Source organism: Apis mellifera, linkage group LG14 (genome assembly GCF_003254395.2).
Source record: "Apis mellifera strain DH4 linkage group LG14, Amel_HAv3.1, whole genome shotgun sequence".
NCBI lineage: Eukaryota > Metazoa > Arthropoda > Insecta > Hymenoptera > Apidae > Apis > Apis mellifera.
The window spans coordinates 8287308-8299644 of NC_037651.1; the positions used below are offsets into that span (position 1 = coordinate 8287308).

General features: G+C 34.9%; 2 protein-coding genes across 11 annotated transcripts in view; one reads left to right on the top strand and one right to left on the bottom strand.

Moving 5' to 3' along the window:
* Positions 1–12337, bottom strand: part of LOC408465 (vesicle-associated membrane protein 2) — a 37847-nt gene that overhangs the window by 6513 nt on the left and 18997 nt on the right. For 2 of the 9 annotated variants that reach the window (XM_006564923.3, XM_006564922.3), the window contains exons 1-5: positions 8379–8529; positions 4128–4351; positions 3271–3350; positions 3109–3160; positions 2211–2270 (exon numbers count right to left, since the gene is read on the bottom strand). In XM_006564923.3, the coding sequence (XP_006564986.1) occupies positions 2257–2270; positions 3109–3160; positions 3271–3350; positions 4128–4351; positions 8379–8380 (372 nt within the window). In that variant the 5' untranslated portion in view covers positions 8381–8529 and the 3' untranslated portion in view covers positions 2211–2256. Of the gene's footprint in view, positions 1–2210; positions 2271–3108; positions 3161–3270; positions 3351–4127; positions 4352–8378; positions 8530–12337 lie in introns of those variants that run through there. The other 7 variants (XM_006564920.3, XM_006564921.3, XM_026445113.1 and 4 more) reach the window with 4 other exon arrangements.
* On the top strand, positions 9157–11082 carry LOC725310 (synaptobrevin-1). 2 transcript variants are annotated; one of them, XM_006564915.3, is made up of 3 exons: positions 9157–9296; positions 10382–10698; positions 10796–11082. In XM_006564915.3, the coding sequence occupies exons 2-3, from the start codon at positions 10386–10388 to the stop codon at positions 10840–10842; spliced, it is 360 nt and encodes a 119-aa protein (XP_006564978.1). In that variant the 5' UTR covers positions 9157–9296; positions 10382–10385; the 3' UTR covers positions 10843–11082. The 2 variants fall into 2 exon arrangements, with proteins under 2 accessions (XP_006564978.1, XP_001120242.1); XM_001120242.5 differs by lacking the exon at positions 9157–9296 and adding an exon at positions 9709–9991.

Genomic DNA, 12337 nt, shown 5'->3' on the forward strand with positions numbered 1-12337 from the left:
TTCGTGAAGAAAGTAAAAAGATTATAAATGACGACGAAAGAGAGAGAGAGAGAGAGATATAAGATATATAAGAATAGATCGAAGGAAAAAATTTCATGCTGAGAATATGCAAAAAAAAAAAAAAGAAAAAAATCTTCTGAGCTGCACGCAGAAATTGATCGAATTCTTTAAAATTTCTAAAGATCGAATGATAAATTATATATAAGTTGGATATCGTTTACTTTTTCACGGAGGAGAGAAAAACAAAAGATAGAGTGAGAGAGAGAGAGAGAGAGAGAGGAGAGAGAAGGTAAAAGAAGATTAGAATTGTTCACTTCTGCGCGTAGGAAAAAAAGAAAAAAATGTTAAAAAAGGGTTATATATTAATTTAGAACCTTTAGCAGGAAGAGAAAAATTCGTATCCTTGCATCTCGTTCTCGAAGAAGAAAGAGAAGAGGAAATTTGAAAAAAAAAAAATTATTATCGATAAAGTGCATCATCAATAAAAATTGTAGCTTACCGTAACACGAAGAGAAGAGTGGGAGTGAAATAAAAACTTGGAAGTCTCTTTTCTATTTTTGATGTTGTTGTTGATGTTGTTGATGTTCTTATTGTTGTTCATAGGAGCAATATATATATATATATATATATTTAGTAACTTGTTGTTGTTATTGTTGTTATTAATGTTGTCAATTTTGTTCGTTGTGATTGTTGTCCATACGTGTTTTCATTTCTCTTGGTGGTATCTTTAACGTTATCGTTCATTTTCGTTATCTTTGTTTCACTGCACGCGATGTTTTATTTCCACATTTAATCCCTATTTTTTTTTTTCTCTTTTCTTTTCTCAATTGTTCGACACGGTATTCGATTCTTATTTGCACTTTTTTTTTCTCACTCATTTTTCGTTCGTCAATCATTTTTCGACCACCAAAAAATTGAAAATCACTGGCTGGGACCAACTTCGGGGGGGAAAAAGACAGGGGGCAATGCCATCAAAAAGTACAGACAGACACATAACAGTGATTACGAGGCACAGGTCTGGGTGAGTGGTTGTGTATTCTTTTCAAAACATCTTTCTCGTCGCGTTCCAAACCGATTAGTCTTGTCGTGGAACGTGTCCTCAAAAAATTCAAAAAATTATCACGTTCTTCTTCGAAAATATTCCATGGATCCACGAAGAAACATCTTCGATATTCGCTTTCTTTTAGCTTCTATTTTTTTTTTTTTTTTTTCTTTTCACGAATTACACGAATTCCTCTCGCAACAGAGTCAAAGAAACTACAACTACGCGAAAGCTTTGAATTAATAATAATATAAAAGTTTTGAATTACAAAAACATTCCTACGCGAGACTCAATGCAGTTTGCAAATTTGTTGATCTTTAGCTCGACATCTTCGATCGCTTTAATATCTTTACTCTCGTATCTTTAAACTCGTTCTCAAAGCCTCCACGTTCGTGTTTGTCGTGTCGCTAGTCTGGATCGTGTTGCTTTTGGAGAGAGAGAGAGAGAGAGAGAGAGAGAGAGAGATTACCAAGAGTTTCTCGTCGAAAATTCATGAAACACCATTCCATTTCTCTACACTTTTCTCCCGTTGATTATGCTTCGATATATGCGTGATCCTTAATTGATGCCACGATCCGATGAAATCAATGGTTCATGAATATACAACGAGCCTCGAAGGACAGTGACTCGTAAGAGGGAAATATAGATACAGATACAGTGATACACCAGCAAATATATACCTATTACAGGCAGACAGATATGTATATATAATGTAACACACCGATGATTAAACGTCAATTTCATAAGGATCTTTCTCGCGTTAATAATTCTTCCTTTCTTGTTTATCCACCGTATTATGTATACACCTCGACGATATTCCTCGACATTTTGATTTTTAACCGTTTGATCGTTCGTTGCACAGTTGTGTTACTTCATCGAAAGGAAAGATTCTTACGAAATTACGAACATTTGCAACAAGAGAAGGTATATGAATTGAAAGTTCGAATAAATATTATCGAGGATTATTGAGGATACGGAATTTGAGGTTAGAACAACGAGAACGGGAGATATACACATCCGTATAGTAGGTATTTCATGTACACACTGTCCTACGTGAACAGATAAGGATAAAAATAGGAAAAAGTAGAAACAGATAGACAGAGAGAGAGAGAGAGAGAGAGAGAGAGAACAGTAATACGTAATGTCGCAGTTTTGTTGCTGTGTCTACCTTCAGACTCACTCACACACAAATCTTTTTCCACCAACCAGCGCGTCTACATGAAGTTCGCTAGACGAAAAAAGAGAAACACATAGAATTCACACGTTAGATGATGAAACAGATGATGGACAGATTTAGTAACACATTTAGCAATGTGATCGCTTCTCGATCTTCCACGAACAGTTTCCTTCCGCGAATTTCGTGGGGGAAAAAATTTTTCTCTCTAAGCTAAATAGAGGAGAAAAGATTTGATTTTTAATCTTTATCACGTCGAACGAGACTGTTCGATCAATCAATGAGGATTAATTTTTGATATCGTTTAAGCGTAAATTTTTCTTTTCTTTTCTTTTCTTTTCTTTTCTCGACATCGTGTTCAGAGAATTTTTCTTCGATTCACACGAAAACAATACAAGATTTTAAGCGAAGCACGGGTGATAATTGTGTCGACAAGACTTTATCAAACTCGAGGAATTCCCTCGAGGGAATTCTCGAAGGGATTCCTCGACCAACCGTGCAAATTCGTCGGTCGACGCCTTCACTCGTCGAAGGCACTCGTCGTCCCTTTGCGTCGTGCACAAAACACAATACGATTTCACGATGGTGAAAATCTTTTTTTTTTTTTTTTCATTTTTTCATTTTTTTTTTTCCAACACGAAAATGTAGACGCAGAGACATTAGCCGAAAAAACGACTGATCCGGTTCGATTCCTGGGTTTCAATTCAACTCGACAAAACTTGCAGTATATAATCACGATATGATTGGATATGATAGGATATTTCAATTAATCCCGAATTAGTCGTTCTATATCGTGGCGAGATACATTGATCGTATCACACAGAACATTTAGACAGTTACAATGGCAGTGTTATTAGCTTTGATAAGTGCATCTATGTATCTAGTTACTTACCAACAATGATGGCCAATACGATTATTCCGATGACGCCCATGATGATCATCATCTAGAAACAGTAAAGAAAAAAAAAAAAAAAAAAAAAAAGAAAAGAAAAGGAATGAAGGTTCAAATCGTACGAACATTTTCAATTTTTTTGAATCGAAGGATATTTATTACCTTCAGATTTTGTAACCAGAACTTCCTCTTCAGTTTTCCTGCTTGTTGTTCAAATTGCGACGCTCCTTGCTGAAGCGCGTCTAAAAAAGAACAAAAATTATCGTTCAGAAAATATTTCCAATAAGTTCGACAAACATTCTTCTATTGTATCGTATTATTATTATTTTTTTTTTTGAAAAACGAGTAAAACAAGAGATACGATAAAACGAAGCGAAGATTTATTCGTTACAAACGTTCGTTCTTAAATTTTTTTAACCAATTATTTTTTAACGATCTTCCAACTTTTTTGTTTAATTGTAAAAGTTGAAAGCCAGTGGAAAAAGTTGTAACGTTAACGATCAAACTGCGTGCAGGGGAAAAGATCGACGATGGTCAGCCTCGTAACGTGGCATCGATTCGGGAACGTCACGAGTAATCGATATCAGCGTGTAGAGAGACAGCGCAGGGTCGAACTACTTCAATACCTCGCGAGAATGAATGAAGAGAATATAACAACTTCGAGAAACGAGCGACAATTCCTTCCTTCGACTTAATCATCCATGCGCTTTGTCATTATTATGTTTTTAATCGTTGTATATTCCTTCTTTAAAAAAAATAAAATCTTTTATCTGCGACAAACAATGGACACGTGTCCTCTTCGTTTTTCAACCAATTTAACCTTTTCAATTTTACACAAACTTTATACATATCCTTCACGTTACATAATATACTATACACTCTTGTATCTCAAGTAATGCTTATTTTAAAAAAAAATTCGAGAAATTATCGAAAGTTCTTCTTCGAATTAATATTTGACGTGCTCAAAGCAAAAAAGCGAAGGTAATGTAAATAAATCGAAGGTATAAGATGGATCTTACCTGCTCGATCATCGAGCTCGGACAACTTTTGATCACGCTCCAACACCTTTTCAACGTTCGTTTTCATAATGTCGACGACCTCGTCCACCTGCGCCTGCGTCGCCTGCAGCCGTTTCTGCGAGGCGATCTGCTGAGGCGTTCTCGGACCTCCGACGATACCGTCGGAACCTGCACCCGCACCTGCACCCGCAGCAGCATCCGGTGCTAGACCGCCTTCGGTGGCCCTGCAATCCATTTAATTTTCACTCGAATTACACCGAATCTAACAAATTTCTCCCTCGTTCCTCTCGTTCGCTTAATCAGATTCTCGAGGAAGGAACGGGGGGGGGGGGCGGCTCGGCAAGGAGATTATATTTAAAATATCCTCGATGGGGAAATTTCGAATTAAAAGTCTCATTTTCGCTGATAAATCCCCTCCCTCCCTTAAGAGAAAGGAAATCGAGTGGCAAATAGAGGAAGTAGTGCACGTGTTGGAAAATTAATTACTCGAAGGGAATCTCGAAGTGCGTCTGGATTGGTTCTCGCGAGATAAGGGTTCATTGAAAATAAATAACCTGGTGGCTTTTTTTTTTTTCTTTTTCTGGCCGAACTTTAGCAAGCCATTTTGTTTTATCAAACTTGGAAAACGAATCGATGAACACAAGGATCGTAAAATTTCTGGTTTCTTGTCCGGATTTCGATTCAAATTTCCCCGAATAATTTTTATTTTCCCTTTGACGAAGGAAGAGGAAAACTTTTCGGAGATTAAACAAATTTTAAATGAAGCGATACGATAATTATGTTTCAGGTTCATAGATATTACAACTCGATCCCCTATTTTGCAATGTGTAATATTTCCAACCGAGGGCGAAGCAAAAGGTCAAAGTTCGTGATATATATTTCGGTAAGCTGGACATTTATATCGTGTATCAAGAAAATGATTAAATTGTTCTTACGGGAGGAACAACTTCGAAAATGCAGGCACGAAAATCAAATCGTTCGATCCTCGATAAAAGATTCATTTTCTTTCCAAGATAAAAAAATAATCGAACAATTTATCCTTTCGTCATTATATGTACCCTCGAGATGTTGACGAAAGGATAATGACCACGTAAATAAAAAAAGAGAAAATTTACATCGAAGCCGGGCAAAGGTCTGTCCTGCAGCAGCTCGGCTGACCTTTCCTGACCAGGTTAAGACCTTTCAAGGAACAACGAGGATGTTAGTTTAATTAACACGACGAGATTCGCGTTGGTGTGTTTCAACAGAGAACCGGTGTGGGCAACTTTATCGCGCCCCGTTGAATTATCGGCACCACCTCCACCTCCTCGATCTTCTCGATTCACTCCGAGGATCTCCTTTAATGATCTATTTCCACAAGCGTCACAAATACATACCCGATACATTTTATTCTATATCTGGTCTGACTAATTAAAGAGATCACCTACGCAAATAACTTCGCCCCTGAATACCGATATCCCATACACGCGCGACGTTGAAACGTTGTTAACGTTATTTCTCCACTGTTTCCTTTTTCAATCGGAAATTTTATCCTCACCGTCCTCTTCATCGGTTAATTAAAGAAGTCTCGATAAACTTTTTTCAAACTCGAATATTTTTCCTCCTTTCTTCCCTTTTTTTCCTCCCTCTCTCGTGCGTTATTTCTCATTTATATATATATTGTATGGGTATGTAGGTGATTGATCGCGATAACAGAACCGTGTTCGATTCGATCGACGTTGTATTTCGATTCCGGGCGCGTGCTCGAGATGTTTAAATCAGGACGAGCGGATTAAAAAGCGGTCGAAGAGGTTGCGGGTTTTATTTTTGGCAACGATCGATCGAAGAAGCGAGCGGTAACAGCCGATCGATTCGAATATCGCCTGCCAGTCGAATATCATCACTGTGCGTGAGAGAGAGAGAATAAATGAACGTGATGATTGAAAGATAAGGAGAGGAGAGAGAAATCAAATCAATGAGAGAGGATTCTGCACGGAGGAGAGATTATTTCTCGTATAGAAAAAATTTCCATATTTGGCTCGGGGAAGAATTTTTTTCCTCCCCGAGTGGGAGGCGTTCACCGAGTTTTAAAGCCTTTATGCGTTCAAACGGCTTATATAATCGGATTAATATATATCGATCGATATGGGGAGGGGAGGGTGTATCGGTTATCGTCATCGAATTATCTTCGAATTTGCTGCGAAATAATTGTTATATTGAATATCGTTTCAATATCGTAGAATCGTTATTTTTTCGCGACTTTCGAACGAGTGCATTTTTTCTTATTGCAAAATTCGTGAACAAATGTTTCTTTCACTGTTTCAAACTTTTTTGAACGGTGACGTGTTCCTTACGAATTTGTACGAATGGAAAACTTTCACCTTTCGTTCGGAGGCTTTGCTTTTTTTTTTTTTTTTTTTTTTTTTAAATATTCGCATCGATATGCTAAATTTAGAATTATTGAAGAACAAATGACGTCAACGAAACATAACCCTATATCCCCTGAGCGATTCGTTATTGCATGTGTTGTCCCTTTTTTTTAGAGAGACGAAAAAATGCTCGCGAAGAAGACCGATTTGTCTTGAAGTTGACTTCGTAGTGCAACCTACGTCGACGTCAAATAATACTTCAAGCTTCGCTCGAAAATTTGTAAGGAATCAAGTCTAAATGGAGAGAAGAACTAAATAGAGTTGTAACTGGCGCAAAGGAAAAATAGAAAGATGACTCTTGTTTAAAACAAGGGAAAAGAAAAAAAAAATGAACGAGAAACTTTTCCTGCAAATAAAACGATAGTTTCTTTAATGGAAAAAAGATAGAAAGATTCATTTTTTATTCTTTGAGAAAACTTTATCTGGATATATTGTTTAAACATGTTGGTCAACATGTTGTGAGTGAATTTTTTTCAGGAATAATCTATTTGTAGATAAACATAATATTTCGCAAAAGTCACAGAACATTGCTGCAAATATGTTCGTCATTGATTATCTAAATATAGAAACTGCGAATAGAGCGTGGAGTCCGTTGTGTTTTATGATTGATTGTTAGACCAGTATGTGTCTAATTAAATTTTCATTAGCCAAAATATTTTTCACGCGATATCGAACTTAGGCGGAACGAAAATTTTGTCAAAATCTTTATTATTATTATTGTGATTAAAATGATTAAAATGTGAGAGAAATCGTAAAAAAAAATCGTAAGAAAAAAATAAGAACAAGTTTTCATTCACGATTATTCTCAAAGTGGAAACTCCGACTGAATTTCCAAACTAAAAGTTAACTAACTAAATTTTGTGAAAAAGTTGTAGAGGGGGGGGGGACGAATGTCGGTGGTAAAATCAGGTTCAACGATACAAAGCCGTGAGGTGTAGCTGTTTGAACCTCGTAAACTTCGATTGTAAGAGAAGAACTGTATCAGAATTCAATGACCGCAATTCCGTTATTCGAAAGAAATCGTCTTCACGCCTCTGCTTTAAGCTTTGCTGCATTTTATCGGAAATTCTGGCGTGTGGTGCGAATAAGCCATGCAAGCTAATCGATTGGCGACAGTGGTCTAGGAAATTGCGTCTTAAAATCTATCTTATACTTATAATCTCATTTTTCCACACGATTATGATTCATAATTATTTTTTAAAAAAATACTGGTCCAACTTGAATTTTGAAAATGAAAATTTTAATCTGCACATTTGTATATATATATATATCTCGTTCGGCAAAAATAATTGTTTATTTCACGTTCTAACTTACGTTCCGATTTCATGAATTCACTTGTCAAATTAATTGTTACGTAACATACGAATGGCGAAAAATGAGGTTACAATCAAATGCAAACTCGAAATAATAAGAAATTTATGGGATAAAGATTCGTTCATTTATATCAACGTCACTAAAGATACGAGGATTTTTCAAACTCATAAACGTTTTCCTTTATTCTTCTTTTCTTTTCAACGAGATACGATTGTTACCAGATTAAAAAATGACGAAAATTGTGTAGAGAACGAGATTTACATTTCTGTGTTATGTGAATAATTTATCGATTCGCCTGCGTCCAATTTATCCGGCAGGTTTAAACGGACTAATTTATCAAAAATTTAACAAGTTACACGTTTCCGTAGAATAGATTATAGATTCTCGTGGATTATAGATGCCTCGATACAGATATTCGTTCGCGGGGAATCACCAGTTCACACGAATTTTTCTCGTCGAATTTGCTCGGAACGGAAATGCACACTTTTCGATGAGCACAGGATCGTTAAAATTTCATGGATCTACTCACATGTTGTTCGTCGGTCGCTGTTGGTTTCCTGAACTAGAGCTATCCGCTGACTTGCCAACCCCGTCAGATGACCGCGTACTTTTCACGAGCGACTGTCACCGACTAGACAGCCGCGGTATTGATAAAATTTCCAGCGACACCATCGCGCCGCCGCTTCGCCGCTTATCTCGATCTGCCCTCGAACCGTTTGAATCGTGCCTTCCATATTTTCAATTTTAACTGTTCAACGAATTTTCTTCCCTTCTACGAACGATCGTTTCGATTGAAAATTTCTTCGAATATAATTATATTCGAAGCATACGGATTAATATAATATTCTAATGGAAATTTTCCGGTTGATGATTGAAGATCGAGAATCGATGTATCGAATACGAAAGTTCGATAGGTGGCTTGGAAGAGAGAGTAATGCGCATGTACGGAAAGTTCCAGTCAATAAACGCCAGTCAGCCGCAACCCTCATGCGCAAACACACCCTGAGAGGAAGTCAGGGATGTTGTCGTTGTTCTCGAGACCCCTGACTTTTGAATCGCGAAAATAGGCCAACGACCGGCACGATTATTCTCATTATTTCGTAACTGATTAATTTATCGTTCCTATTTCGTGATATGAATATAACGTCTATATTAATAAAATGATCGAAAAACGAAGATTTGTTCGAGTCTCGTTTAACGATTTTAGGGAATTAATTTTTCGAATAAAATTGGATACATTTTTTTTGTTTAAAAGTACATTTCCGCGATTTAAGTTCATACGGTCCTGGTAACGCGATGAGAATACGCGCACGAGCATTCGTAAGATGTTTTATTTATGTCTTCGTTACGATTTTTGTCGCGAGGTGAGGATACCATTGTGAATTTTGCTTCGTAAAAATGTCGTTGAAGATTGGTAAAAAAAGGCGAGAAATGGATCGTTCGTCGAGTAAGTTTTATCGACTATATATTTTGTAAAATTTTAAAAGATTATTGGCAACAAACAAATTTGATAAAAAAATAACTTATATTTATCCACCAATTTGTAATGAAAGTTGTTCATGATTTATTTTAATAGTTGAGCCAAATTTTTATTTTGTTATTATATTTTACATATTTCTAATTATATATTATTTTTCATTAAAAGTATTAAAGTTAGAAAAATCTTTTTATGTTATTTATTTATATAAGTAGCGATGATATTTATTATCGTTAAAATTATAATCATACAGTTTCAGAGTAAAATAATTTTGACGTAAAAAAATATATATATTAAAGCTTTCAAATGTATTTATAATGCGCATAATTGTATTAAGATGGCAGCACGTATGTGATTTGAATTTAAGATTTGTATCACTGCAATTTTAAAACTTACATCGTGAAAGTTGATAAAAAGTAATGATTGTATCTAATACTGATAACTAATGAATTAAAGATTAGATTGGAAGAAGAATCTGATTGCTTGTTACATTTCTTGATAATAATTTTCATAATAAATGTGACGTCACGAGTATCGCCATCTTTATCGTATGTCATGTACAGTTGTAAAGTGTATTCGTCATCGAAATAAAGTTGGGGATACCTGTCATTATTTTTAAACAATTTGCATCCCCGTTAAATTTTTCATAAATTCTTCATTTTAGAGTAAGTTGTTGTAATTTTCTATTTTAAAAGAATGATACAAATTTGTATTTCTAATAAAATATTACGATATTATAAACAGAGTACATATTTGCTTATATTTTATTATATTATATTTAATTTAACGATACTGTTCTATTTTTATTCTATTGAATAAATATAACATTTATTAAATATTATAGCGATATTGTATATAATTGTAATTCAATGATTTTATTCGTTTAAATATTTCATAAGTTTTTAGGTTATGGGTGTGTGCAGTAGTTCATACATATTGTTGCTCTATCCAAAAGAATTGTTTTTAAAATGTATTTTAAATTATTGTTAATTATAATTGATCATGTTTTTTGATATATATCTATTGTATGTGATTCTTTTGATATTATTTTACAGAAATATGGATGGCGGTGGTAATTCTAGAGATGATATGGGTGGTCCACGAAATTCACAGCCAGCTTCTACAAAAAAGTTGCAGCAAACACAAGCAACTGTTGATGAGGTTGTGGGAATAATGAAAGTAAATGTTGAAAAAGTATTGGAAAGAGATCAAAAGTTGTCAGAATTGGAAAATCGTGCTGATGCTCTGCAACAGGGAGCTACTCAGTTTGAACAACAAGCGGGCAAATTGAAAAGGAAATTTTGGTGGAAGAATCTCAAAATGATGATCATCATCGGTATTATCTGCGTAATTATTTTAATCATCATCATTGGTAAGTGATATTTATAAAAGAAATACGCAAACATAGGTTTATAAATTATAAAGGTTTAAAATAGATTTATATGGACATATTTTAATCTTTGCAATAGCTTCAATTGTGTCAGGCTCGTCGGATTCTGACAATTCCTCTAACTGATAGCATTATACCAAATGGAATATAAATGCTCTGGATTTGTTATTTTGTGTCCTAAAATGAAAGTTAACCTCACCAGAGTAAATGTTGGGCGCACAAAGTTAGACATAATGTGATCGTTAAAAATCAAGATCCGTACGGACTTGTTTGAACGAATTACGATGAAGTAATATGGAAAAAAAAAAAAGAAAAAGAAAAAAAAAGATAAGAAAAAAAAATATATTTTTGAGACTTAAACTTATTCAAGCGCACAATTAGATTAATTGCGCAGTATTAATATGGGTGGCCTTTTGTAAAACTGTGAATGGACAATACATTTCATAATGTTATCTTGTTACAATGCTTATTGTACATTTATTAATGATATATAATATATAATATAACGTTTATACTTTTTTTCATCGGTATTCAAATAATTCAGGCTTCCATTTCGCCTTGTTCCTCTCCAAATATCAACATCCAATAGTTCCACGCACGATTTCTACATTATAGTTTGAGTGTAATAGCGCCATACGATAAGAAAAGAATTCGAACTCGTCAGTGCGATCGTTCGATTCCAAAGCCGATCGTGATTACGTACCTAGAATGTTCGCGCTCATAAATATTCATGTACTGACGTTCTCTTGCGAATACCGTCATGCTTCTCAAAGTAAAGTGTCACCAAGACTATCGAATTCGGTGAAACTTGATTCGATAGAATCATCCTTCACCGGACGCGAGTCTAATTTCCATCTTGTAGAAAGTGTGCAAACTTTCCTATTCTTCCTTTTCCTTATATCTTTGAAACTTTGTCGTTTACGTTCGTTTAAGTGAAATTGATAATGATCGTGTTTATACTTTAAAATGCGCATGCCAAGAATATGTCTGCGCATTATACGATCCGTTCGTAATTTAAGATCGATGTTTTCGATCATTCGACTCGGCTAAATAAAAATGTCACGAGCGATACGAAATTAGTGCATTGACGATGACTAATTAACAAAGAAGTGAAAAATTTAAAGAAACAGTCCCAGAAGAGATAGTGCTAAAACCTTGAAAGGAGAGATGACGCGTGAGTCGATGGTCAAGGTCGGTCTGTGATTGAAGAACGATTTAACGGGACAAGAAAATAAAATAGACAGTCATAATCGTCATTTCTTTTTCCTTTTCTTTTTTTTTCTCTCTCTCGATTATTCAATATTCTTATTTATAACGTTACTTTATTTTCTAAATGAATCTGTTCAAAATGAAAAACCTGTATCTCCAGATAGAAAACTGGTATTTTCTTGTATTACGTTTACATTTCATAGAAGAATTTTATTTATTTCGAAAGAATGTATTTGACAAACGAACAAGGTTCTTTCGCACGGCATCCCGAGTAATCCCAGTTAATTCGAATTACATAATTACATCTGCGAAGCATGCAAGAGAGCATGTAATTATAAGTGTATCATACGAGTCGATATACCGGTCGAATTATCTTTTAAATTAAATAGAGATTAGTAATTATATCTAGTTC

Excerpts from the sequence above, each read along its gene's own strand:
- LOC725310 (XM_006564915.3), top strand. The coding sequence starts at position 10,386 with ATGGATGGCGGTGGTAATTCTAGAGATGATATGGGTGGTCCACGAAAT. Across the intron at positions 10,699-10,795 it reads TATTTTAATCATCATCATTG|CTTCAATTGTGTCAGGCTCG; the intron begins GTAAGTGATATT and ends TCTTTGCAATAG.